The 26,970-nt window shown below is 37.8% G+C and overlaps 1 protein-coding gene across 4 annotated transcripts in view; it reads right to left on the reverse strand.

Moving 5' to 3' along the window:
* RPS6KC1 (ribosomal protein S6 kinase C1) overlaps positions 1-26,970 on the reverse strand; it is an 87,149-nt gene that overhangs the window by 56,325 nt on the left and 3,854 nt on the right. For 3 of the 4 annotated variants that reach the window (XM_085300136.1, XM_085300134.1, XM_085300135.1), the window contains exons 2-7: positions 25,956-25,991; positions 21,971-22,091; positions 15,268-15,383; positions 14,303-14,396; positions 10,158-10,217; positions 9,238-9,600 (exon numbers count right to left, since the gene is read on the reverse strand). In XM_085300136.1, the coding sequence (XP_085156262.1) occupies positions 9,238-9,600; positions 10,158-10,217; positions 14,303-14,396; positions 15,268-15,383; positions 21,971-22,091; positions 25,956-25,991 (790 nt within the window). Of the gene's footprint in view, positions 1-9,237; positions 9,601-10,157; positions 10,218-14,302; positions 14,397-15,267; positions 15,384-21,970; positions 22,092-24,630; positions 24,729-25,955; positions 25,992-26,970 lie in introns of those variants that run through there. The other variant, XM_085300137.1, reaches the window with a different exon arrangement.

Consider the following 26,970-nt stretch of genomic DNA (forward strand, 5'->3'; position numbering starts at 1 on the left):
ACCCAGCTGGATTGCTGAATTTTTCAAAGAATTGCTCTCTATAAAAATGCAAGGGAGTAAGCCTTAAAAGATTTATTTCTTCTCACAATGAAAAGAGGTTTAGCAGCACCTTCCTTATTAGTGGGTAGCCCAGCTGTTATTTTTGCCTAATTGGTTCAAGAGGACCTCTGTTCTTCTTAGGGCAAACACTTCTTACATCATGTGAAGCAGACTCCTTTGTCCATATTAGCCAAACAAAAGCTCAGGCACACTGTAAGTGACAATGCGACTCAATCCTGCACAAATTTGTGACCACTTTGGACACAGTTTTATAACCTCACCATTTATTTCAGAAAAGGAAAGAGCTGCTGATTTAAGAATGAGCCCCCACAAACTTTTGCAGAAGAGCGGGTAAGCTTTTATTTTCAAACAATTACAAAAGTGAAACATGGCAGATGCTGGGGTAGATAGACACTTCAGGATCCAGGAAAGAGATACGGTAGCTTTCAGGAGCAGGTGGCTGCTTGAATTGTGAAATAAGCCCACTAGCTGGTCATCTCTAGTATGCTATATGTTATATTAATAATGATTTACATTGGGGTGGTAGTCAAACTATAGTGTTAAAACGAGATCATAAATGTTAAGACACAAAAGATTAACCTCACTGTGGTAAAATACTTTGACTCTTCCAAAATTAAAAGGCGGGGGGACAGGAAAAGATCACATCAAAAATTGATTAAGATGCATCACATCCATCAGAACTATCCTTTCTTGCCTTTCGAAGGCTCAGAACAGTACCACAGTCTAGCAGCCAAGAAAAGCAACTTAAAAATGAAATTGCATACGCTGAAGAATACGTGACAGTGAATGGACATCTAGGAATCTTCCTTCTAAATTTCCAGTATGTTTATAGCTATTATGTCTATGTTTTTATGTGCATGCCTTCTTCATTGTAGGTTGCTCTAGACACATGCAGATCTTCAATTCTTGTGAAGTTAACAGTTAACTTCCAAACTTAAGGTTCACCTAAATGGCGTAAGCGTCTCTCTAAATAGCTCTCTGGGGAAAAAAAAGCTGGTACATGTACAAAAGTTAAGATTACATAGGAGAATGATCTGGGTGAAATGTGTTCAAGTGACCAATATGCAGGATTCAGTAAGACTCAAGATCATAAAAAATAAAACTTTCCAGAAATGTTAATCAACAAACATCTGTTTATAGAGAAACTCTTCTGTGAAAGACCTAAGGTGGTAATTTTTCAACTGTATGCATGACTATCTGGAAAAATATAAAAGGGATGGTCAGACAGCCACATCCCACACTTCAGAGAGGAAAAGCTTAATTTCCCATCCATTTGCTAAAACTGCAAGGCATTTCAGCAAAGTAGGATTTCACATTGGGGAAACATCCCCAGACACATTCCTGTAAAAGTATGTAAAAATAAAGGGAAAAAAATCCGTGACTTTGATAGCTGCAAGGCAGAAGGAGAAGTAACAGCATCCTAGTATGGATAAGAAAACAAAATGGTGACAGCAGCAACATGTTCTCCAAAACAAGCACCACAGCAGTAGGAGGAGAGGACTCTTGACAGTTCAAGCAAAGAAATAGTTACACAGGCCACGAGCACAGAGGAAAAGATGGACAAACTTCTCCACGTTCTTCCTCCTTAACTAACAGAACTAGTCTGACTGAGAATTAGCAACCACAAACGCTGCTACTTTCAGAGCAGAGGAAATCCAGGCACACAGACACCTACCTCTGGAGTTAGAAGTTATGAGGTTTGAAGAATAAGGTCTTATAGAAATAAAGAACAACAGAAATGAAAAAAACAACCACCATGAGATTGTCCTGACAGTCTGGTAGTACTCACATCCATGTATTAATAGAATTCATATGTTCTTTTATATGTATCTTTATAGAGTACTGTGGGAAATAGTATCTTTCCACTACTAAGGAGAGGAAAAGGGTCACTAACAGCCTGAATCTCTAAAACTGAAGAGCCAACAGCAGGCCCTGTAGAGATCAAATCTATACTAGTCTTTCCACACAGCTCTTAAGTCAGACATGCTATTTTAAAATATGGGATGGCAAAAAGGGCAGGAGAATGGGAAAAGGAAGAAATCAAATTAGTAAAAGCTGCTTTAAAAAAAGAAACGCATACACCCCAATTAGCATGTGACATCATGTCCTTAAACGTATCTATGCAACTTCTCTGTTTCAGCTAATTCACCTACCCTACCTGAGTCATTTAATTCTACAGCCAGAGATTTCAATTTTTTCACCTGTGGACAGAAACTGCACTATCAACTAGATCAGTCTGTTCTGTCCGCACCATATGTTGAAAGAAGTGTAGCAACTCTACTAGGTCTTCTGATGGGAGGTAGAAGCCCTACATAGCAACAGTCACAAGGAGATTAATGCACTTAGCTGTAGCTGAGTGCTGGCTAACAACAGCTGAGATAAAAGGCCGTGCGGGCAGGAAGAGAGTCTGTCAAAGAGGCTGCAGAGCACCTTGCACAAGCTCCTTAGCAGCAACTTGGCAAAAAGCTGCTATAAGGACAGACTCAAATATCTTGGAAAGGCCAGATAAACCAAACCAATGCAACTAGCTGTTCCCCCATGATATGGGGGGCAGAACAGATTTTTTTTTAGCCCATCCTGTCATATATTTATTTATTCTTTAATARTCACATGCTAAGTAACTGCATTCAGAGTCATCTCTGCATCACGCCCTACACATTGGCTTACAGTCACTGCTACAAGTTACCTGTACATGTATTGTAAGGCTCCAAGCTGGGCAGATGATACCAATACCCAGCTCTTTATCAGCCTCTTTGTGCAGAGAAGTCTTGAAGTTTAAACAAAACTTAGCCTTGAGTATTTCTATACATACCTGAATCTGGCTGTATTCATAATTAACAGACTCCACCTCTACTAACAGATGCCATATTTTGCTGCTTCACCATACTGAGGCATATAAACCCAGTAATTTTGCATATGGAATGGCTTTACTCAGCCAACAATCCATCCAACATTTATTCCATGTGATGGATCCTATGGCACAAGTCAGCTCTGAGTTCTCTACAGCCTGCAATGAGCTTGGAAGCCAATGCACATCTGTAATAAGCAGTTCACAGCCCACATTAACATGGATTTCAGCACCACTGGGAGTGCAGTGTGATTACACGACTTTATATAAAGAAAACTGCAATATTTTCAACATCCTTTGTTAATTCCATTGCTAGTCAATAGATCAGCCCTCCCACAAACATCTAACSTAGTGCAAGAGAAGCTACGATGTCACAGTTGTACAAGGCCTGTAAGATGGGTAGCACTGTGTACAGGAAGCCCAGTCCAAACGGTCCTACAGCATCCTCACAAACCAGGATACAGAGACAGTTTCAGCTCCTCAGAATGAAACAGGACAGGGAATCTTTGTCAAGTSGTTCCATACTCCCTGGAAGTGCAAAGTTACAACAGATAAGGTGACAGTGATGATGCATCATATGAGTATAAAGGTCTGAGATTGGGTAAGGAAAATGACAATTCCGTCAGTCACCCTGCCCAGCAAGAAACATTAACCCCTCCCTGGGAGGCCCAGTGCAACTCTAAGGGTTCCCTACAGACATCAGCTTACATCCCAATGTATGTTGATACATCATCACCTCTATGCCTCCCTGGCCAATGGAAACTGTTCTTAAGCTCACCAGCTCAATCTTGAACACCTAATATTAGCACAAAGTTCCTCATTTTAATTTGGCTGATAGCCAACCAGTGTACCTCGACCCCTCTCAGAAATCAGCTCTACCGTTTCCTCAAAAATATTGCTTTAATCAGGCATAACTGTTGGGTAGTCCAAACAGATTCGCAGAAAAAACTATTCAATTGCCTAAGAGATTGTTACCCTTAATGATAAAGACTATTCAGAGGACCTAATTTAACAAGTGAAAGGAATATAAAATAGCTATTGTGTTGTGGCAGAAATAAGCTTCATAAGCACCATTCAACAAATAGGCAAAGGTGCTTTTCACTCTGGAAGCCCAAAACATGCTCATGAAACAGCCATGGCTCTTCTTCCGATTTTGATAAAGCATTGTCTTTTTGGCACTCTGTCAAGCATGCTCCTTTTTGCATCCCTGGCTCCATCACAGGTTCAAATCATAGCCCATCATAATCCCAGTAATTAGATACAAGTTGGTTTGCTTTTCAGTATGTCCAGAAATATCAAGTTGTCCGAAGTATTCCCAGTATTTCATTGTACATCCATTTCTGGGTTAAAAGTCAAAGTAATTTCATTGAGGTTTCAGTAATTTCTGTAATTTCTGTTCCAGCTCTGTTTACTGGATAAACACTAAAATAACATAAAGCAGCGTGAAATTGACATTTGCAGTCTGCTTTCAAAGACACCAATAGCTTATCTACAAGTCATGCAGAACACAAATGGGAACACCTGGAAAACATAGCTTTTGGCTGCTAAGTTGACTTAAGGGGCAGCACATCCTTCATGCAACGAAGTACCTGTTGCCTAGCTAAACCAACCCCTTAAAGAATCAATATTCATTGTACCCAACTGCAGCTGCTACATATATGAAAACAAACGCTTCAAATCTACAAGAGAGTAAATGGATCATCTCCATCCATGGATGTTAATGTGTAACATGGAGCTTCATATGTAATGGACTAGCAATTAATGTAAATTTGCTTTCTTAATCCTATGGATCAGACCCTGTACTTTCCCACACTAATTAGATTGAATATATCGCTGAAAGGTTCCCAACCATCTTCTGAAATGCTCCTGATGAGCTTTCATCACATACTGAAAGTTCCTAAAAAACAGCAATAGGCAACTGTTAGCTATCTCTTCATCAYACAGCTCATAGTGCCAAGATTCATAATGAATATAACTTGAGAATGGTTGGAGATGGCAAAAGAGGAGAAGCAAACATATAMGACTCCTTCCTTTACTCTTTCCATAACTTCAGCTTCTTGATCTGTTTTTATACCCAAAATAAACCATGTTCTACATCAAAGTCAGGGAAAGCACTAACTTGCATAAAATAGTTAACTTTCAGACTAGAAGTTGGCAGCTTGCTATTGATTAGTGTATTTTTTTCCACCACTGGGCCTGAAGCAATACATTGACCTGAAAGTGCTTTCACATGCTAACATAGGAACAGCTATATTTATGAGCCAATTTTTCTATCAATTAATACATTTATCTTCTAGAATTTTTAAAAAGCTGGAAGATTTGAATTCCAGGTTTCAGCTTCCAAAGAATTGCCTGAACATTTTCTAACTCTCTATCCTACAAGCATTATAAACCTGCTTTCCAAAAGCTCCACAATCTTGCACACAGCAATGCCCAACAAATGCAAAAGGGGCAGCAGAATCTGTATGTATTCAGAGGAGAAAGGAAACAAGCGCAACTATTCCCTCTCCCTAGATATGAGGGAGCTCTGTTACAAACGGAGGGCAAATACAAAGCAGAATTAAGCCCAAGATGTCTATATAGCAGAAGTCCAGAGTCCACTACACAAGAGCGTTTCAGAATGCACATAGACTTTATGCCACTGCCTAAGTGGCACCGCATGTCAGGCTTTTTGGCAGCACTGTAAACAAAGCATTAAAAGATATAGCACTAAAACACTACAAGAGGTAAAAGAAGAAAATACATGGGCAGCTTGCACAGTATATTTAACAGCACCACACTTCAGAGAGTATATATGTAGAGATGAATATCTAGTAAAGAGAGACATTTCTTTGGTGTGAGTATGGGCAAYGCCCTGCCTCCTCCAGCATTACTGCCATCAACTCAGAAGAAAGTTATCAAAAATGCAAGCCTCCAGCATACTCCAACTGCCTTTATGGAAGCCAACTACTTCAAACTAAACAACATAAGTCTATAAAGTTCTAGTAATAAATTTACTCATACACTGTTTTGATAAGCCAGTCTTAAGGACTAAAAAGATCTTCTTATATGAAGTAAAAAGAAGCAGCAMAGAGGCTTTATATTCCAGAGGTACTTCTGAGAGAAGTTTCAAATAGAGAACTGGCRATGATTCTTCCTTTTTTCCCTGGTGCCCTGGTTACATATTCTGATTCCAATTTTTTCGTGTCAATKTCTATTTTCTTGGTGCCACCAAGTGGCAAAAATACATATTGACATTTTACATGCAAAAGTCATTTTCACTCCATTCTAAAGAAAAACTACACATTTTAAGGTAAAACACTAATATCTTCTAAAGAAAAACTACACATTTTAAGGTAAAACACTAATATCTAAAAGTGAAACATGGTGTCCTTTGTATATATTTATACATATATAGGCTAATTTATACAAAACAGGCTGAAAATAGTCAATTACATATAAGATCAGAGACATGTTTTAACAATTGCACCATCCTTATCTTTGGAAGAGGCATAGTTTTATGTATGAAATATATAATTAGATGTGTTTAAGTAGCTAAACTGATTAAGTGAAGGGTTTTTATTGCAAGCTATATTGAATATTCATATTTCAACATTAAACATAAGCTTCATAAAGTAGTTAGCTTCATGAAGTAGTCATAAAGTAGTTAAAAATAGTGACATATAGGCAGCTATAAGGAGTAAAAGTCATGAATAACTTAAAGGTATTCATTGTTTAGGAAGGTGTTTGAATCAACTTTGTTATTATAAAGAGGACATCAGACTCTCCTCACCAGCTTACAGAAACTCTAAGAGCAGGACATGATGAATTAGATCTATCCAAAACCAGGGGAAGTGACCAGCAGAGGACGACCATCCATTCTTTTTCCTCCTYCACAGCCACACAGAGTAACACAGAGAAAGCAGAAAAGAAAGCTGACTGCTAGAAACCAGCCTGTGTACATTTATGTTCCCAAGGGATAAAATGCCAGCTGAAAAGTAATTCAGTCTAGCTATTCCCTGCCTCGAGGATGAAATGCCAGAGACTGCACAGAATTTGCAGGTGCTGGCTATATATCTCTTCAGGCACTGAGAAACCTCTGTCTCTATGGGTAACACTACCATAAATTTGTTATCAACTCTTATTGTACTGTCTGAGCTGTATCAGGAAAACAAACAGGTATCAGGAAAACAAACAGGTATCAGGAAAACAAACAGGGCAGAGTATTTATCATGTTTCTGAGATTCCTTGATATTTCTCTAGTCTGAAAAGCATGGACACTATTGGGTCAGTAAAAAAAATTAGCACTTGTGAGGTAGCTGGATGAGTCACAGATATACATAGATAGATAGACGCAAAAAAAATATGTGTGTGTGCATGTGTCTGTGTGTACGTACATACATACTCTTTGCTTCTTTGCTATTGACATATATATGTAGCTATTTTATATATATATACACACACATAGTGTGTATATACACACACTTTATATTTTATATATTTATGTATGTGCATATACATGTGTATACATATATATATATATATATACACACACACATATATATATATTAAATGTGTCAATAGCAAAGAAGCAAGGAGCCCTTGCAGAAAACGTTAGCAATTGCAACTGAAGGGTTCAACCCACCCTAGTTTAATGAGTTAYTATGCATGMGCTGAGCCAGTTATTTACTATGCAYGCAAGTGTAGCCTTTCACAACTGCAAGGTAAACACAGTAGCATAAAGACTATCACAGATTCAAAACCAACATGTTTAACCACTGCCACAGTTCAAGTATGCACACACAGTTACTACAGCTCAGCTTGATTTGTGTTGATGCCCCAGCAGCTTGCAATGGTTTAAATAAAGGAAGTTTTTGAGGTTGAAATACCAACTACCAGTTTGAAACTGCATCACAGCAGTCTTGTATTATGGCTAGAAGATAGAAGTGGTTATGACAAAACAGGAGGTCAGAGGACCATAACCAAATGGCACACAGGCCTGTAAAGTACATTAGTAAAGAATGAATAGCTGGGCTTTCCATCAGAAGGACTGCCAACACATTGAACATAAGAATGAAATGCACACTGACAAAATGGGCAAAGAAAGGTAGGATGCTATTAAAAAGTCACAAGAAGCAAACATCAACCCTACTGATATTACTAGGACTTCAAAAGAAAGAGATTGATTTACTTTTACAAAAAGTAAAACGACACTTTAAGTCAAGGCTACAAACATTTGCTTGGCCCACATCTCAATTCTCATGACTATTTTTTGTCAGCCCCTGCTGAAAGAGCTCAGAAGGTAACTTTCATCCCTAGAACCATTCAGAGTTTCCAGACTACTGCCATGTAAAGGCTTCTGCTTATATATGCCTTGGTATACTAGCACTGAACCTCAGCTCTTGAGCAGCATAATATATCTGTGCTATATACTGTCAAATAAAGCCAGCTTTCTAATCCTAATTGTTTGATTTGTGCAGGACGCTGAATTCACTACAGGAAAGGACAAACCCTTTCCTGTGCTTTATACTTCTAAAGTCTTCTTGGACAAAATACAAATAAATGCAGCTATCTCCGCAGATTCTCAAGAACTAGGAGGTTAAAGAAGAAAAAAAAAATTGTTCCTTGACTGACAAAGACTAAGAAGAGTCCACATAAGTTTGCATGGAGTTGCATACAGTGAGTTAACAGCAGCCTTTGCAGATATGCATCGACATGCCAAAGAGTTTTTTTGTTTTTTTATTTGGCAGGGGGAGGTGTGGTTTTTTTCTTTTTTCTTTTAATCCTGTTCTCCTCCAGCAGTGTGGAGATGTAAGCTTGTATGTGTCTTTCAGCTAGGAAAAGGAGAACAGTTCAGTGGAAGATAAAATAGGCTGAGACCCAAAAAATAGTTCTAATGCCGTTGTGTTCGGAAAGGTAACCTGAGTCTGTTTCTCTCCATGAATAAAATGGAGATAATTAATCCTCATCACTTAACCATGTAAATTAAATAATGTTTCAACAGTGGTGCAAGTGCCACATATTAATTAATGCCTAGATAATAAAAGAGAAGGAGAAAGGAGGGGAAAAATAATTTTTTAAATAGTGCTCTGCTACTTACCTATAAGTCTGAGGTTGTGCTGCAGTTTCAAGAGAKGAGATATCTGGCACTTGGAGGATGAGACCCTAAATTATCATTCAGTCTCACAAAGAAAGATTTCTCTCTCGCACATATGCACAGCAGCAATCAAGTACATGAAAGCCAAGCACACATTCTGTATGTCGTATTACTTTGTGCAGCACAGTAAGCAGATGTTAACTAAGGAGACACCACAACCAAATACTCATAATCAAAGTGAGAAGATCCATACCTTGAACACCTTCCAGAAGCAGATCAACCCCCTTTCTATAAAAGCTGGAGGCAGTTTCATAGTCTTCCTCCTCCTCCTTCTTCAAGGCCAGTTTTATCAACTCCCCTGCTTTCTCCAAGTAATCTTGTTTGCCAGGCTTAGGTTTTAAGCCTCCACTAAACAAACCAAAGCTCTCTCTCTCGCCTTCAGTTTTGCTCCACTCCTGCTCAGATGCCACCATGCTTTGTGCTGGGAGCTCAGAGGAAAGGCCAATGCCAACAGCTCTGGTGGGGGAATTCTGGTTAGATGCCATTCCATCATCCAATTCAGCAAGGGAGTCGACGTCAACTGTCAGGGAGATCAGGTCACTGTCACTGGAGAGTCCTGAAAGTGCAAGTCAGAAGGACATCTATTACTCTATTTCTTACACACCATATCAGCCTCCAAAACTCTTTATCACAGCACCTGACATTCTAGCTCCAATTCAAACTTTAAGTCCAAAGATTTTAACTTTTAACAAAGATTTTAACCCCTCCCTGTGTGGGGTAAGTCAAATTACTGTCAGAAGAAACCYTCAAAAAACTGTTTTACAGTCAGTTTACTAGCCGGTAAGACGTAGCATCACAAAAATATTAAATTAGGCGCTAGAATTCACACAACAGTTACTATAGGCAACGCATCGTGTTCACATAACTCACAGCTAGTTATTAGCTCAAATTTCACTGAAATACATGAGCTTACAYGTTTTATTTTGTATCTTCCATAAATTGAGAGCATATATACTTCCCGCAACTTAGCAGGGATATTTGCGCACAAATGACAGAAAAGACTTTTCACATCTACACCATTTCATTCAGTAAGGATTAACATCCACGAAAAGCGTTCACACATAACTATGACTTTATAATATAAATGTAATGGAAACAACGCCCAGCTCTCACCTCCACATTCTGATTGACTGGTAAGTGTCACATCATCAAGCCCGCTTAAATCCTTCCGAACTGAAAAGAAGAACAACAAAAATGTTTCTGACATCCTTTTACATAACAACAAAATAGCTGTTCACTTACCATCAAAATAAAAGGACATGACGCTACTAAAGGTAAAAATATATAATGTTAAACTGATTTCAGCCTGGCTATCGGAGATCTTAATTTTGGTATCAAGCTATCGGAACTGTGACAGGAGTATTAGACCTGTTATTTCCTCTTGCTTTAAAGGTTAAAAACAAAACACAGATACTTGCTTAGGATGGCTAATTCAAACCTCAGCACCTTATCAACTCACCTAAATTCAACAGCTGTTAACATTTTAAACCTGTCTCTCACTGTTCTGATGATTTGCAACTAAGGAGACTTAAAACCAGAGAGCCTGAAAAGCTGGGACCAATACACACTAAGAAAAGGGAAAGAAAAAAAAAAGAAAAAAAAAACTTTCAGTTCAAAAATGTAATTCCAGAGTAGTATCCTGCATGAGACATATGGGAAGAGCCATGAATTTGGCAGTTCCAGCTGGATATCAAGTAGCAGTTTGCTTTATAACCTTCGCATATGTACCCACTGAAGCAATAAACAAGTAGGCAACAAGGTCAAGACATTTAGCTGTTTGCATACAGAGAAGGAAAATTCTGATCTAAAACCTGGCGTTTGTTTTTTTCTGTATTACCAATAGAGTCAAGAGGTTACCCACAGTGTTCTGACTTATCTTCAAATTGTATGTGGCAGTAGCAAGGAGCTACTCAAGGTATCTAACTCAAACTTGCTTTTTGATTTTGCAACTCTAGAGCTAGATGGGCTTTTACGATTTATAGAAGAGAAAGAAGGCACATACCTTCTCACCAAGTACAATCTTCTCTAAAGTTAACAGCTTCTTTAAGATGAGTGAGAAGAAAAAGAGACAAGAAGGAAAACAGATGACCAGCTGCTGACTTTCTGTGAGAAGAAAGGAACAGTGATACTTAGCGAAACAAGCCTTCTTGAAAGGAGGGGAGAAGATGGAAAGATGATGATGCCCCTGATCTTTTGGGGGGGAAGAATATAAGTAAGAATGTCCATGCTGAGAAGAATTACTGAGAAGATAACTGCCTGTGTAGCCCTGAGCCCTGTAAGAAGGGACCTTGCAACACAAAGTTAATGAGTCTACTGCTTTCTTTCCAGGTAGTGTATTAATGATAGGTTGTACACTTGCCCAATTTAGGAGCACAAACATTGAATTTGGATGAAGACTCAGAATTTATGAACTAACATTTAGAAGAGTMGGATGATTTTGTTCCAGGAAGAAAAATTGCTAGTTAGGGAATATACAGGTGGAAGYAGAACGGACCGAGCATGTAGATAGAGCAGCTAAATGGAAAAGCTGGGGTTTTGTGGGAAGGGTGTGTTGGCCACCCATACTAGATACACATCTACAGCAGATTTCAAACAGACTCAAGTTCCCTTACCTGTGATCCAAACTCATGTTTGTTCTGTTTCTGCACCAACTTGACCAGAAGCTGTGTGAACACAGCTAGCATAGCACAGAGCCCGAGCTAATAAACTTTGCTGAGGGACAGGATTTAAAGCCCCAGTCTAGCACCACACAAACCATAATCACAGCACTTCCAAACAGCCTGAAGGCTAGGAAGAGAGTCTGAACTGTGTATGTTTATTTCTTGGAGGAAAAGGTGGTATTTCTTCCTACAACACAATGTATAAAAAAAACCACAAATAAAAGCTACAACCAGTTCACTGATCTAGCAGTAATGGCACAATGCCTTACACAGTGCCATAGGGTCACCATCTACCATTATTATGCAAACTTCTGCAGAGTGAACTGTTGGTAATCTTTGGGAAGAACAGGTAAAAGTGAGAAAATGCTACAGACCCCTATAAGGAGATTTCAGCATCAAGTAAGCTATGGTCTTCATACTTCTCAGTAAGAGAGTTTTGGAGAGACTGTTTTGGAGAAACGGTGCCCATGTGGAGGCCGTTGAATGCCCACAAAAAAACAACACATTGCACTAGCTGATGATTAACTCTAATAATCAGTCTTGGAAAAGTTAAATGAAGGTAGGATTCCCTTGAGGAAGGAAGGGAGAAAAGTTAGAACTGAGTACTGCCACTGCCATCTAGAGGACTTAACATAGCTGTTGCTTTCTCTCCCTAGTCCCCCCCACCCCCGATTTGGTTTTGAACACATGGAAACAACACAGCTTTTCAAAAGGATAACTCCACAAAAGTTACATTCAGCATCTGGAAATCCTGTGTGCATAGTTGCTGCAAATATTCCTCTAAAATCACTTTGGCCTTCAGAGAAAGCATATCAAAGAATTTTTCCACTTTGTAGAATGCAGAAGAGACAAAAGGTTATCTCACATAAAGCAAATGTTTTTCCTCTTCTAAGAATGAGGCCCTTATAACTGAAGAATAGAAACACGTATGTTAAGCATTTTCAGAAGCAATTTTTACATAAAGGCAAAGTGTAAAATGGGTTCTTTATCAAAATCTGAAATCTTTAAATTTCTCATAGTTTCACATAAATAGTAGCTCTATTTATGATAACTACTCTCTGCAATTAACCCTCTGTGTTAGTTCCTTCACAGAAGGACCAAAGTTTATGCTTATATTAATTCATGAACATCACAGAAGTTACTGCAAAATAAAATGCAAAACTGGTTGCACATGGAGAAAATATTATACAACTAAGGGTAAAGAACCAGACACAGGGATCCCAGTGGCAAATCACCCAACTTGCAATCTCCAAGGAAAGAAGAAAAGAAGAAAAAAAATTATTAACAAAAATAAGCAACTCTTGTTATTTGAGCAGAATTTCACCAAACCAAGTTCTATGCCAGAAACAGACCACAGAAAAATTAATAGTTCAACATCTCTCAAATAAGCTTTACAAACATTTGCATAATACCACATATTTATAGATCAGCATAAAATAGCTACAATTTTTAAATTTTTAAAATTTTTAAAGACTGGAATAAAGAATTTCTCAGAAAGATTGCATGGTGCTTGCTAGACAATGATATGCAGAGATGCTCAGGCTAGCTCAGCTACTAARGACAGATAAGAAGTCCTAGTATAGTGTCTATTTAGGGTGATGCACCCTACCTTTCAGCTCCACTACTTAGCGTGAGGAAAGTGCCACTAAAGTTACACTACATCTGGTATCCAAGTCAGATGGTCCATCTCTACAGTGTGCTAAGTAAGTGCCATTTCAGGAAGAAGGAAGCATCTTCTGTTGTTCCAGCACAACCAGAAAATGTTAGCAAGCTAAGCGAGGGATCTCCAGTTTTTCAACTGAATATAACCCATGTTGGCTCTAATATAGGGTGTTTCAGACTTTCAAGAAAATTGAATTCTTTTCAGGAAAATAAAAACACTGGCAGTTACAGTAAAAGGGTTAAACAAACTGCCTATCTCCCCAAGCGCTGTAGCAGGCTTTAGTCTTCCCCACTACCATATACCCAATCCAAGAGACATCCTTTCTTAAAAAAAAAAAGATACTACTTCTCTTCTGTATTTTACCAAGCATTGAAGCCGTAGCAATCTTTAGAGCATCTACAGCTGAATTAGAACCTTCCAAAATTAATGGATCAGTTCAAATCTCAGACCTTTTCTTCATGTTCTACACACATTCAGTCATCTCTGTACTGATCAATCTTTAATACAGTTTTAAAATTATTTGCAAATAATTAAAGATTTCAGGCACAATTAGTAGTGAACTCTACCAGACTGTTTGCCCAACCATTCAGAAGCAGGCAGGATTATGTATATTTAGATTGGAGGTTCAGTTCCCAGTGGTACCAAGAGAAATTCATTTTGAGCAATGGAGCACTAGCATTTCAGAAGTGGACCAAACAAACTCCCAGAAAGTTTATTGTTAGAAGTAAGCTTCCAGTAGGGCAGACAGAACTCTGCTGAGCCACACTTCCCGTTTCTAATCCTAATTCTGGCCTTTCTGTCATATACAAAGCAACAAGAAACCAGATGCTAATATTACTACAAATAGGGCACTTGCCTTTCACATGTTGCTTTAAAATAAATCAAGCTGTAAGATTACATGAAAAAAAAAAAAGAAARAAAGAAAGAAAGCAGACCTTCAGAGCTGCAGTCAGACAGGTTGTCAGTCAGAGAATCGGACAGAGGTTCAACAGGACCAATCAATTCAGAACCATCATGCACCTCCCCGCCCTAAAAAGAGAGGGAAAGGAAATAAATTTATATTTATATTTAGCTGCTGCATACTACCAAAGTCTCATAATATAGCAGTGATACTCAAAATTAACTTTCCTAACTAGTAAGTGCTCTATTATTTTAGAGTTAATACATTTAACAAAACTATGTAAATCTGCAAAATAAGCTTGGTGTTTTAATCCTAATGCTACTCTAACCTATTTTACAAGTAGACAACTGCTGGGTATAGTTTCTCACCAATTTCTAGAGGTGAAACAAAACCTGACTGAATCCTTCTAAGTTAACTACATACATTTTAAATCATACAATTCACAATGCGCTCCCTTTAAAAAAACCAAAGCAAAACAAGGGTTTTGTTGAAGGCCACCTTCAGTTACCACAAATTGCATTACTTATGGAAATATCTAAATGGTCTGTTTTCAGGTTCTGTGGTGAGGAACAAGAGTCTCCTGTCACTGTTCAGGCAGCACAGGTTTGACTAGTTATATGCAAAGTTTGCAGTTATGGATCTCAATCCATAACAACAGATCAGAAGAAAATAGGAATATTAGTAGGAATTCAGTAGGAATATTAGACTATTGAATTTAGTTCAAAAGCTATAAACATCTGTATAAAATACAGAAATAGTTACAATATTTTTATTACTTCCCAGCATAACACTTAGATTTAACATCACTTTTTCCTCATCTTTCTATAAGCAAAAATCCTAAATCCCTACACATGAACTTCCTATAAAACTTTTCAGCTCATGGAAGTATGACACCTAATCAGCTCACTGGCTGTCCACATTTTATAAAATAAAGCAGAATCAGCACTACACTTTCATCATATCAGTAAGAAGCACATACTCCTGCAAATACTAACAAACCTTAAAAAAATCTTCAAGCTGTTTACTATTATAGAGAGCAGGGATGTTAGCAGAAAACTGCAACAGATCTTCAGCACATTGCCTTCTTTCTTCAATCACAGTTTCATCAAATCGCCCTGGAACAGACAAATGGATTGACAATTTTAGAAATAGCTACACGCTTATTCTGCAATAACAACAACAGAAACCAAGACAAAAGCCATCTTCTGGAGACAATGCCCTCAATCTATGAAAGTCACTCCAGTGCTTCATGGGAACACAACAAATCTTCATACTTCCTGTTCTCAACTGTCCCTAGAGTCCTGTCTTTTGCAGTCCATTCAGATGATGAAAGTTGGCAGCTACAACAAGAATCCTTAGCACTCTCATCATAAGAATATGTGAGGCAACACTCTTGATTAGCCAGGAGACACTAACGGATGTCCAGTGTTATCTAACAGTAAATGATACTTGTACAATTTGACAATATGCCAGTCAGTGTCAGCCTTGATTATGGCCCAAATCCTGTAAGGAGTTGAGCATTCTTCACATGTTCTCAAGAACAATGCACAACATGAGCAGACAGTAAAGGAAGTGCTGCAAAAAGCTCCCAAATAGATAATCAGCCTCAATGTCCCGTCCACGGAGGAAAAATTGTAGGGGAGCTGGTGAATGGAAACAGGTCCTTACTGAAGTCTGCGTACCAGGCACCGAAGGTTTCTTCCAGAATAGCTCCACACAAACATGGTCTCATTTCCTTCTGGATTCAAGAGGTAATTACAGTTGGGAGGCAGTTCAGTTACCAAAATATATGATCCTCTTCTTTTCCCTATCCACCACCCAAGACATTCCCATTAGAAAAAGATATTTAAAGAACAATTCCGTAGTTCACCTCAGAGATTCACTCATCTGGAGACAGAGCCCTTGGACTATTACCTTAAAACCATGTTCTTCACAATTGCACACAACTTCTTTTAGCTTTTCATATCAATATCACTTTGTTGTTGAAATAGTTACAAGTTTACCAAAAGAAAAGGGCAGAGGTTAACAGTAATAATTGGAAGAGAATAGAAGAGAGAGTTGAAACAGCTATACAGAGGAAAAAAAAAGAACTGAGAAGACAAGTTCAAGAAACAGTATTGCTATAGCAGCATGATGAAAAAAGAACCACCACCTGTAACAGCTCTGTGGCATTAACTTTGAAGAAGACAAAAGATACATTGAATACAGAATCAAAATTCACTTACACTCAGAGCAAACAAAAAAAATAATCCCAGAAGAAAGCATCAAAGCAGGATTCTTTCCAGAAATTCTTTAAGTAAATACATCCTTCCTACCTTCTACAACAAAAAGAAAATAAGCTAGAAAGACATGTACAACACACGAGGAAGATCAAAAACTAGAGCTTTAGGGGGTTATTTCTTCCATGAAGAAAGAAAGAGAGGTTGCTGGATTAATTTTTGGCTGGATCATGTCCATGATGTATCCACTATGTTCATTCAGCTGCACAAACATTAGCAGCAGTTAAAAAAAAAAAAAAAGGGAAAAAAAAGAAAGAAAGAAAAAGAAAAAGCCACAACAAACCAGCAGGAAGAAGAGGAAGAAGGCAAAGGCAGCACTACCCTGGTCAGCAGCAGCACTGCAATCAAGCCACATTAAACTGTTCAAACTACCTACATCTTCAGAGCAACACTGAGTGTTTTACGACTTGTTTTATTCCAGGTAAAACAGGATAGCACAAAGGAAAACAAACAAACAAACAAAAAAAAAGGAATACTCAGTACTAAGTGCAGCAACACAGACCAGTTATATGCATCTACAACATAACGCAAACGGCAATATACGTTAGTTGCAAAAATGCAAGCTCCTAACAAGGTCAGAAACCCACAACTTCCGCAAAAAAGTAATTCTCTAAGTATTTTTCCTACTTTCCCAGAGATCTCTCTCCCTCCCCCCGCCCCCATTCTACTCCCTTAACACACACACACACACACACACACACCCCTCTTCCACACCTTCCCAGTTCTCCCTGCAGGCCCAAGGCAGTACCTGCCATGAGAATGACCAACGCACACGCATGGACAGGCCAGGCAGTGGCAAATGGCCCAAGGCAGTGCTGGGTCCTGCCTGCCCCAGCATGGCACCTCAGCCAGGGCTYTCCCCTTCCCCAGCTGCCGTTTCACACACTCTGCAGGAACATAATCACATTTGCAGCCACTGTTCCTCTTTTAAATTTTGCTGAATTTAGCCAATGGGTATGAAAGTCTGACAGTACAATTACATAAGCTTGACTTTCTCAGGAAGCTCAGCTTAAAATTTATATATATTTTGAACAGAGCCATTAAAATATTAGTCACTGTCACATTTTCCAGCTCATCAGCCTCATGATACACTATTAAAATAACCAATTACAGGACTCAGGGGGAAGACAGAGAAATATAGTACGCCACCAGTTTGTTCACAAACTATTTGGTATCTCACAGGCAGTTTTATCACCCCTACCTTCTTCTACACCCCTCTGCCTTCCCCCTCCCCCTCATATATATATATATATATATTCAGACAGGCTTGGACTACTCAACACTTTTGAAAATCTGATTAAGAGAGGCTAAACAAGAGGTATTTAGATGCCCAGCTGATGCTTCAAATATTTCTCCTATTTAGGTCTTTCTAGATCTAAATCAATGTTATTTCCGCTTTTTTTTTAAATCTCTTGGCCAAATGAAAATGTCATTATTGGAATCATGTTTTTCTGGGGTTTTGGAAAATGTTAACCACAATCTCAGCACATAAGAAATGCACCAGCAAGATTAAGCTATTCCTCCAGCAATGATCCACTGATAATTTTTTTACATACACTGAAACTAAATGTAAATCCCTGCAAAGAAAATAAACAACTCTGTTTCTGGAACAGATTTTAAAAACTCAACACCTAGCAAGGTTTATGTTCATTTTTCAGAACACAGAATACAGGACAGCTAATTCCTAAAGATTATGTTACTTTATTTAGTATTTTTAAATCCAAACAGCACCCTTATCTGAGTTTTATAATCTGAATGATCTTTCTAACTCACTGCAAGCAAAAGTTATAACTTAAATAATCAATATTTGTGTGTGKGGGGGGGGGTTTCCCTAAATAAATCCAAAAAGGAGAGGAGTATTTTGTATAAGAGTACATTGGAACAGTTCTTAGAATTGTAAGAAATGTGAAAAGAGATATTGGTAAAATACAGTGTATAGCCAACCTACGGTACACTTAAATAGTCCAATAAAAAAGTACTTTGAAAATATCAAAAAGTGATATTGATGCATATTAGGGAATGAGAATAATCATTCCCCAGAAATAGACTACAGTTGCATAACAATTTAGAGAAGTTTTAACAGCTGGATCTGTTATCACCATTTTAGATTCCCATGCTCCAGGTCATTATTTTTTTTCCCTGTAAGATAGGTGGAAAAGGGCCAGGCAAAGTGCAGGAAAAACAAAATGATTGCTTCTCCCCCCCCCCTCGCCAACAAGCTTCACCCTTTGATGTCAGCAGCTCTATTGTAACAGAATAGAAACACACAAACTTGCACATCATCGTTTTTAAAAGCTGTGCTGCAAAATACGCAATACAAATAGTCCAKTTCTGCAGATGTGACAAATGTTTGGTTGCACCAAATATGGAAGCATAGCATGACTCATTCGTTTTCAAACACTTCTCAGTTCTCCACACTACCTCCAAAACTCTGAATGCTGCACCTGAGATTCTGCTCCGGTTTAACACTTTCAGTACAAACAGATAGTAAGTCTGACTGTCACAATCAACCAACAATGCTCACTTGTAAAGTACAGTCACCACAAAATGATATGTATATGTTAAAGCATACACATTAAAAAAATAAAATCAATGAACTGCCAGTAACTACTGGCAATTCTAGTAACTAAGTTAAAACTACTACAAGCCAGACACATCACTATGCCACAGACACTGCAAAAATGCTCTACTAAAGCAGCTTGAAAGMAAAAGATTTTAAGAGACTGATCTTGAAGTTCAGTGTTAACTGAGACTGAAAATAAATGTCAGAAAGCCAAAATATTTTATAATCTATTAAAATTACATTTTCTCTACTAGTACAAAAGTCATTAGGACATCTTCCGAAGATAAATGCTTTAAATGGAAATAAAACATACAGCTGCTGTTAAGTGTAGAAATGAGATAGAAGGCTAAGTAATAAAATTTTACACTTTAAATAGAAAGATAATTTTTAAATTCAAGAAAAGAGTCAGACATTTCTGTTCCTTCCATCTACATACTAATCATTTTAAGCTTGTTTCTACATTACCTCCTCTCTCCTGTATTCTTCTGTGGCTCTTCTCTTCAACCAAATGTAACAGGCTTGGTTTTGTTTTTTATTTTTCATTTCAAAGAGCTTTTGTAAATAGCTATATTGAATAATTCTGTAGATTTCCTTCTGTTACAGTGTACATTACAGTCACTTTTGTTCACCCCATACAATAGAAGAAGCATGTCCTTCAGAACGGATTTCACTCACAATTCTTCCCTTGCTTACAGTGTTTGTGTAAAAACAGACAGCAGGAGACTTGCATTTCTGTCAATTTAAAATTATTTTTAAGAAATTAGAAGTCAAGCACTCTCTTCCATCTTGTTTCTCTGTTTTATTCCTCCCTTCCCTATGAATACCTACACATCTCCCAGCTGACTTTAAAATATGGTCTACTAATATTAACTTTGTAAATAACTTGTCCGGTGAACACACTACTCAGTAAAACAGATTTAAAACCATCTCAAGATCACACTAGTATCACAATCCTTATTTAACAAAGTGCACAAGTTCTGATATAGCACTGAAACTTGCTCCACTTTCAACTTTTTAAATAAGTAAAAATAAAATGACATTAAGGTTGGCTACCATTTAGCCCAATGCGAAAGACAATTCCCCACGAGAGCCATGAAATCTACCTCACAGCTCAGCCTTTCACTTAACTGTTTCACGTAAGAATGGGTTTAAGTCAGAAACTTCCCCAAAGCTTACTGAGGCAGACCGGAGTTGGGTTACAAACTAACTTCAATGTTATGTTAGTATATGCTCTAAAACATCTGGTGCTGGTGCTTAAGTGCTGTAGCCATTAAAAATAAACATAATACCACTAAGAAGCAAAAACAAGGCAATATCTGGTCATGAAACTTCAACAAAGGGAAAAGCTTCTGCTTTCCAGGCTGAGGTCTTACCTACCAGGGAGTTTCACTTAGTTAGCTTCTCTGGGGGAGTCACCAAAGGCAAAGGAAGGCTGCCTGGAATGCAGTCATACAAATCAGCTGGAAGAAATGGTCACTAAACCACCTCAATTTTGGCACTTTCCATCCTGACAGCCCTGACTTTGTAACAACCATTTATTTCAGTATAACAGTCATATGCACTAGTAAGTGGAGGAGACAAAAATACAACACAAAAAGAGGTCAGTGAGCACTATAGTTCTGCAGGCAAACTTTTAAGGAAGCGAGCTCAAATTTGCAGGCCTCTTGCATATGCATAACCCTCCCTGAAGCAGTCAAAGCTTTTAGACAAGACCTGGGTTAGATTTATGCCCAACACACTGCAGAGAGACTACCAAAAATACTCTGGGGATATTTATTATGGTCAATATCTTATGCTTCACTTAGCAACACTTTTCAGCTCAGCTGTGCTAGGAAAAGAAACAACAGCTTCCCAYGAGGTACATGTCTCTTACTAGTGCATATGACTCTACTCATCAGAGCTCACATCTGTATCCAACCTCGTCGGTAGGAATGAGATTCAAAAAGCGTGGCTACACTTTAAGCTCAGTATTATGTGGCTTCTAATAGTTGAATACGAAAGGTGACAAGGAGGGAAGAAATCCCTCCCTTGCCTCCCTGTTTCAGGAAAAAAAAAACACCTCAAAACCCAAAAAACAAAAAAAGAGGCAGAGGAAATAGTGTGGAGATTTCTACTGCACTGTAGGCCTTCAATTTCTAGGTGAAATTCCCAGATGAATCTTAATAAATTAACCGTTATTGTAGAACAAACAATATTGAACTCTGCTGTTTTCTTTCTGTCAAATGTTATGGTTGAGGCAACCAGACTTTTGTTATTACTGATCTTTTGCTATCAGGTTTTAAGTTTGTTAGGAGGCACCAGAGAGGGTTCTGAGGCACATGGAAGCACAAGAGCAGATACAGCTTGAACCACTTTGACTAAACATCTACTCTGTAGCTATCTGATTGCCAGTGATACCACAGTATGGACTGTCACCACTTTGAATGGGCATTATCAGCAGATTAAGAATAGAACAACTAAGCCAAAGAACATGAATTTTTATTTTAACAATTCTTAATTAAAAGGAACAAGGAGGTTTATTCAACTAGAAGAGCAAAGTGAAACTTTAGTGTGCAACTACTTTTGTTACTGCAGCACTGTACAGATGATATAGGACATACATACGTCATTAAATATCTTGAGCTAATATCTAACATGAAAGCAGCAAAAGAACATTACCAGTCCTGTTAAAAAAAATAATAATTTCATCAAGTTATGACACTAGCACGCCTACTAGTAAGACATTCATGACAAACTAAAAGGTTGAGTACTAAAAGTATAGGAGAAAAAAAAAATAAGAGTTCCACCAAAACAAGATGAATTTTAGTTACAATATTGAGTTACAAAAAATATCAGCAATTCAAGAAGAAACTATACTTACCAAATACTATTCCTTTAGCAAAAGGTGGAAATAATTCCGTATGTCTGCATAGATTTTTATGAATTTGCCAGAGATCTTTGTGCAGTTTCTTAAAGTCACTGTATCTCTTCCAAACGACTATCTAAAGCAGAAAAGGGCGGGGGGGGGGAGTATTAGTGGAGTTCATTGCTCATATTAAAACAAAACTGCAGTAAAAGACACCACAAACATATTTTTCTAAGCAAATCAGACTACCACCTTCAATATTTCTTAACATTTAAATATATAATCTGACCTGCCAAGTTTAATAGCCATATACAGTAACATAGGTTTATAGCATGTTCGCGAACAAGACTACAATGTACAGAAAACATTACATAAAAGCTGAAATACAGAGGCAAAAGCAGCATTGTTTCAGAGATCAGCCACTGCGATCCAGGCCTACATGGGGAATCAGAACAAGAGGAAGAAAAAGCAGGCTAGAAGTGTTTTACCATCCAACGCTCAATTATACGTTGTACTCAGCACAGCTGCAGGTATAGAGGGAGGGGAAGAAAAAACACAGCCAAATACAAAATGAGGGAAGAGAAATCAACACAATTAAAGATGTTTATGGACAGARCGTTTAAAATGCACACACACACGTGCACACACACAGAACACCAATTTAGCCTATAATTTATGTGTTTATGAAAAATGCTAATGATGTGTAAATGCAAACCCAATTTAAAATGGYTGAAGACTAATAATCTTGATAAAAACTGGGTATGTTTCTTCTGTAATCTAGACAAAAATCTTTGACTTGAGGAATGCAAGGAGATCATTAGTTCATTACTCCACATGAGGCATAAAAGTTTTCCTCATCTGTTCTGTTCAGAAAGAAGTAATCATCTCCCAGCCGGATATCACTCTTATCGTTCTTCCATCCTGTTCTTCGTATTCTTCCACTCAAGGAAAAAGGAGAACTCATCAAGAAAATCAAGTCAGAGAGAGCACTGAGCATCGAAATTTGCACTTCACTTGCACTGAACTGTTTCCAGGTTAAAATATTTATTTTTTTATATATATATTTACCTTAAAATGCCTTCTTTTTTTAACTAAGGTCAGAGGCCTTCTAAGTTCCAGTGGATACAAGTCCTATTTACAGAACTATGCAGTTATAAGATAACCAGATTGTTAACAGAGGATGGCCAGAGCTTTATGCTGAAAAACTCTGTCCATCTTATAAATGTAGCTATACTGAAACTAGCTGTCCTGATTCAGCTCCATTTATTGTGCATACATATCCAAGGACTCAGTTGCAACTAGAACTTGATAGTGTTCAACAGACAAGGCAACAAGAACAGGAATCTCTCAAAAAGGCAACTAGTGATTTTGCTTTTAGAAACAGTTGATTTCTCAGTGCTGCACTTCAACCTAATCAAATTTGCACAAAGCAGATGATTAGCGTTTCTTGAGCAATACGCACGCAAAACACAATTGCTTAAGATAAGAAGGTTTCAAACCATCGAAGTTTTGAACCATTACTGCATTGTCACTACTGGGAGACAATATGAAAAGCTGCAAAAAAATATGAGCATGATACACTGTTTCACTAAATAAGTATTATTTCTGCTGCTGCAAGTGATTCCCCAGTAGCCAAGAGGAGAAAACAAATACCCATAAACAGCTTGCAAAGCAAGCAAGTCAAAGTCATCATATAACCTTCTCAAACTCATGGAAATCATGCCTTTGCATGCACATGGCTCAAAGTTAGCCAAGTTCCCATTCTAATATATTCATTAGAAACCAGGTTTGGAGGAAGGAGGACACRCAGGACTTTGAAGCTCAAGCAAGTGCAGCAAGTATATCATAAAACACATGTAAGATTTGTAATGCAATAGGTTGCTTGTCATGGCTAGAGCTGGCAGATCTCTTAACACATTAACTCTTCCATTCCAAAAGGAACAACCCTTTCTCTTTCATGGATGAGTACAAAAAAAAAAAGCAGCTACTTATAAGACAACCTTTATTGCAAAATAAGTACAGTTGCTTCACAAACCATGTTGTTACCATCCTCCCCAAAAGCAAGGAGATTAAAATGAAAGCCACTAGTCACTCTGTATCTGAAACTTCTCCATCCACTACTTGATATCAAGTCACTTCCATCCTTTTGAGAAGAAAGCCCTTACAAGGTTATCTTGCTTCCTGTCTCACAGTAACACTTCAGGGTACACYGAATTGCGATTGGCTGCAGTAGGAGGGATACCATGTCAAAAGATTATATTCTAAAGAGCAGTTAATAGAGGTGGCAGAAAACTGGTAAGCAGAGTTGAGGTCACAGCACATAGCCRTATGTGCAGCTGTACAGAAAAGCTCTTCACATATGTGGTTTTGTGACTACAATTCACCCATATAGCAACTACCATCAGCTTYAGATGTTTGCTTGTAACAGAACCACATCACATCCAACACGCTATCACATGCAAAATACTTCATTTGCTACAGTGAACAGTCAAAAAAGGTCAGTCATCAAGTTTGACACATTTATGTCTCTCTGCCAATTCAGTATGTGAAATCCTGCATGGTTAACCTATATCCACAAATCAAAGTCATGATCATAGCAATAACTAAAGGTAAGTGGTTTTTTTCAAAACTATTTAACATATATTCATGCAACATTCTAGCTGAAAGACACTTACAATAGATTTTTCTGATGAATGGCTCATCAAGTGTTTTTTTTTCCCCAAAAAAAATGAAGATTAAGGTAATGGCAGAGTGTGTTCATGGATAGGTTCAATTCAGGAGCCTCCCTGGAAAAGGTGAACATCAAGCTACAAACTACAATCAAGCAGTTCTAAAAACAGATCCCTGATCATCTCTCCAACTATGATAGGCTATTTTGATTTTCCAGAGATTAAAAGAGAACCAAAGAACATGAATGCTCCTGCTTGGCTGGCTCTAAAGATTTCAAAGAAGGRTGGAACAAAGGAGTATTAGCCAATTCTCACCTCTGCAAAACTGATCAGTAACCCACATCAGATAACAGCGAGGTGCACGCAATTCATTTATGGGCTCTGCCTTCATGAGCTATCCAGGTTCTCCTCAATTGTGGTAAGAAACTGCACTAGAAATTCAACAAATCCAGAGTACTCAATATCTGAAAAACCACAAGGTTGTGCTTTTGAAGGAAGATTTTGCATATATATATACATATATATGTGTGTGTGTGTGTGTATGTACATATGTATATATAGTGTAATAGTATCAATATGTCATGTCATTGGTCCAGATGAAACCAAAAATATATGATTTTTTTTCTATCCTGAATCAAACCAAGGAGCCTGATGTAATTTTTTGTCTCAATAAAAATGGCTCTTGACATTCTTTTGAGATACTRAAGTGCCACAGAAATACACTTGATCCTCATTCAGAGCTTTCTCAGAAGAGGTAAAAAGCAAGCAATTAAGTTTTATCAAAGTATATCACAGGAAGATACTYACAGAGCTTCCAAGAGAGGCACATAATATATGAATTGCAGTCTAATGCCTCTCAACTACTCCCACACTCCTCCATTTTCCTTGTTCACTAATAGACAGTAATGATGTAGGCTTTTCAGTGAAGTATTGGTTAAAGAGGGAAAGAATACCTACAGCTGAGACCTAAGACTTGGATTGTGGACTGATCTGTAATTTTACCAGTAGGAGCTAAGTAACCATCAATTTGCCAATTCTAGCCTTGAGAAAAAAGCTTGTAAAGTTATCAAAGCAGTTTTGTCATCAAAAGACACTTTACTCCCTAAGACTTTGTTTCAAGTCACAATTCATCACTGACGGCAGAATTGCAATATGTTATGCTAGCTATTCTGTTTTTGAACTGAAAGCAAAAGACAGATGGAAGCATACAAAAAAAGTGTTTGCTCTGTTATAATGACTAAACATACACAGAAATTGCTAAATTACGTCAAAGATGCTTCAAAAGCCATAATGTGGTACACAAACATATTTGCACAAATTTAAACTGTTACCTCCTGGACATCCTCTGGATTTTTTCTTGAAACAATCTGAAAAGCAAAACAAAAAAAAATTATCAGTGCTTGGATTTTCATTTTGGAAGTTAGAGTAGCACATGGTGATCTGTTGCTGAAAAGAGAAGTTAGGGGCGGGGGGAAAGGTATGTTCCTCCTCAATTTGTACTCAAACATTTTGTTCAGTTTTAAAGAMGTTCAATATCCAAATACAACATAGSAACATATTTTAGCAGTGGACACAGTTGTCATAGACAAAGATGTAAATCCTAGGCAAAAAGACTCAGAAAGCATCCCAAAAAACAAAGCTACATAGAATACACCCCAACAATCTTTCTAGTCCCTTCCTATAAATTCATATTAGGGTCACTTTAGTCCCAGAAAACAGAGTTAGTGATGGCTACTTGGCTTGCTACAAGCTGTGCACAACCTTGCTACAAATGTTAGGCTTCGCATTTACTTGACTAACAGCCATCACAGCACAGCTCACACCAGCTGACTCAGTCCCTATGTTTTTTTTCTCCTTAAACACTGTTTACCTAATTAATTATAAATTACTTTATCCTGAGGAAAAACTGCCATCCTGAGGAAAAACGGGCTTGGCTACACACCATAAAGAAACATGTATTTTTTCAGGCTCTTTTCTTTAAATAAATATGGATTGCAAAAGCCTTTGAAAACCAAGTTCTATATTGGGCTTACAAACACCAGTAAGAGCACATCCACACAAATAAGCAAATAAAATTAAAATATCTTTAATTCATAACTACAATTACCTTGTGCAAGTCAGTATCTTCCAGTATAACTCAGTCAAAGCTGTTAAAAATAYGTATATACAATAATTAGCCTATTGTGAGCTAAACCAACATAGGGCATTCTTAGTCCAAGCTAAGACTATCCACACACTGACACACCTCAAAACATGAATAAACAATGAATAAAAGATGACCAGACTTCCACCTTGCAGTCTTAAATTAGCATCCAGCAGTACCACTAGCATCACTCAGCCAATGCT

The sequence above is a fragment of the Rhea americana genome, unplaced genomic scaffold (assembly GCF_003343005.1).
Source record: "Rhea americana isolate MKP2758 unplaced genomic scaffold, rheAme1 scaffold_160, whole genome shotgun sequence".
Taxonomy (NCBI): domain Eukaryota; kingdom Metazoa; phylum Chordata; class Aves; order Rheiformes; family Rheidae; genus Rhea; species Rhea americana.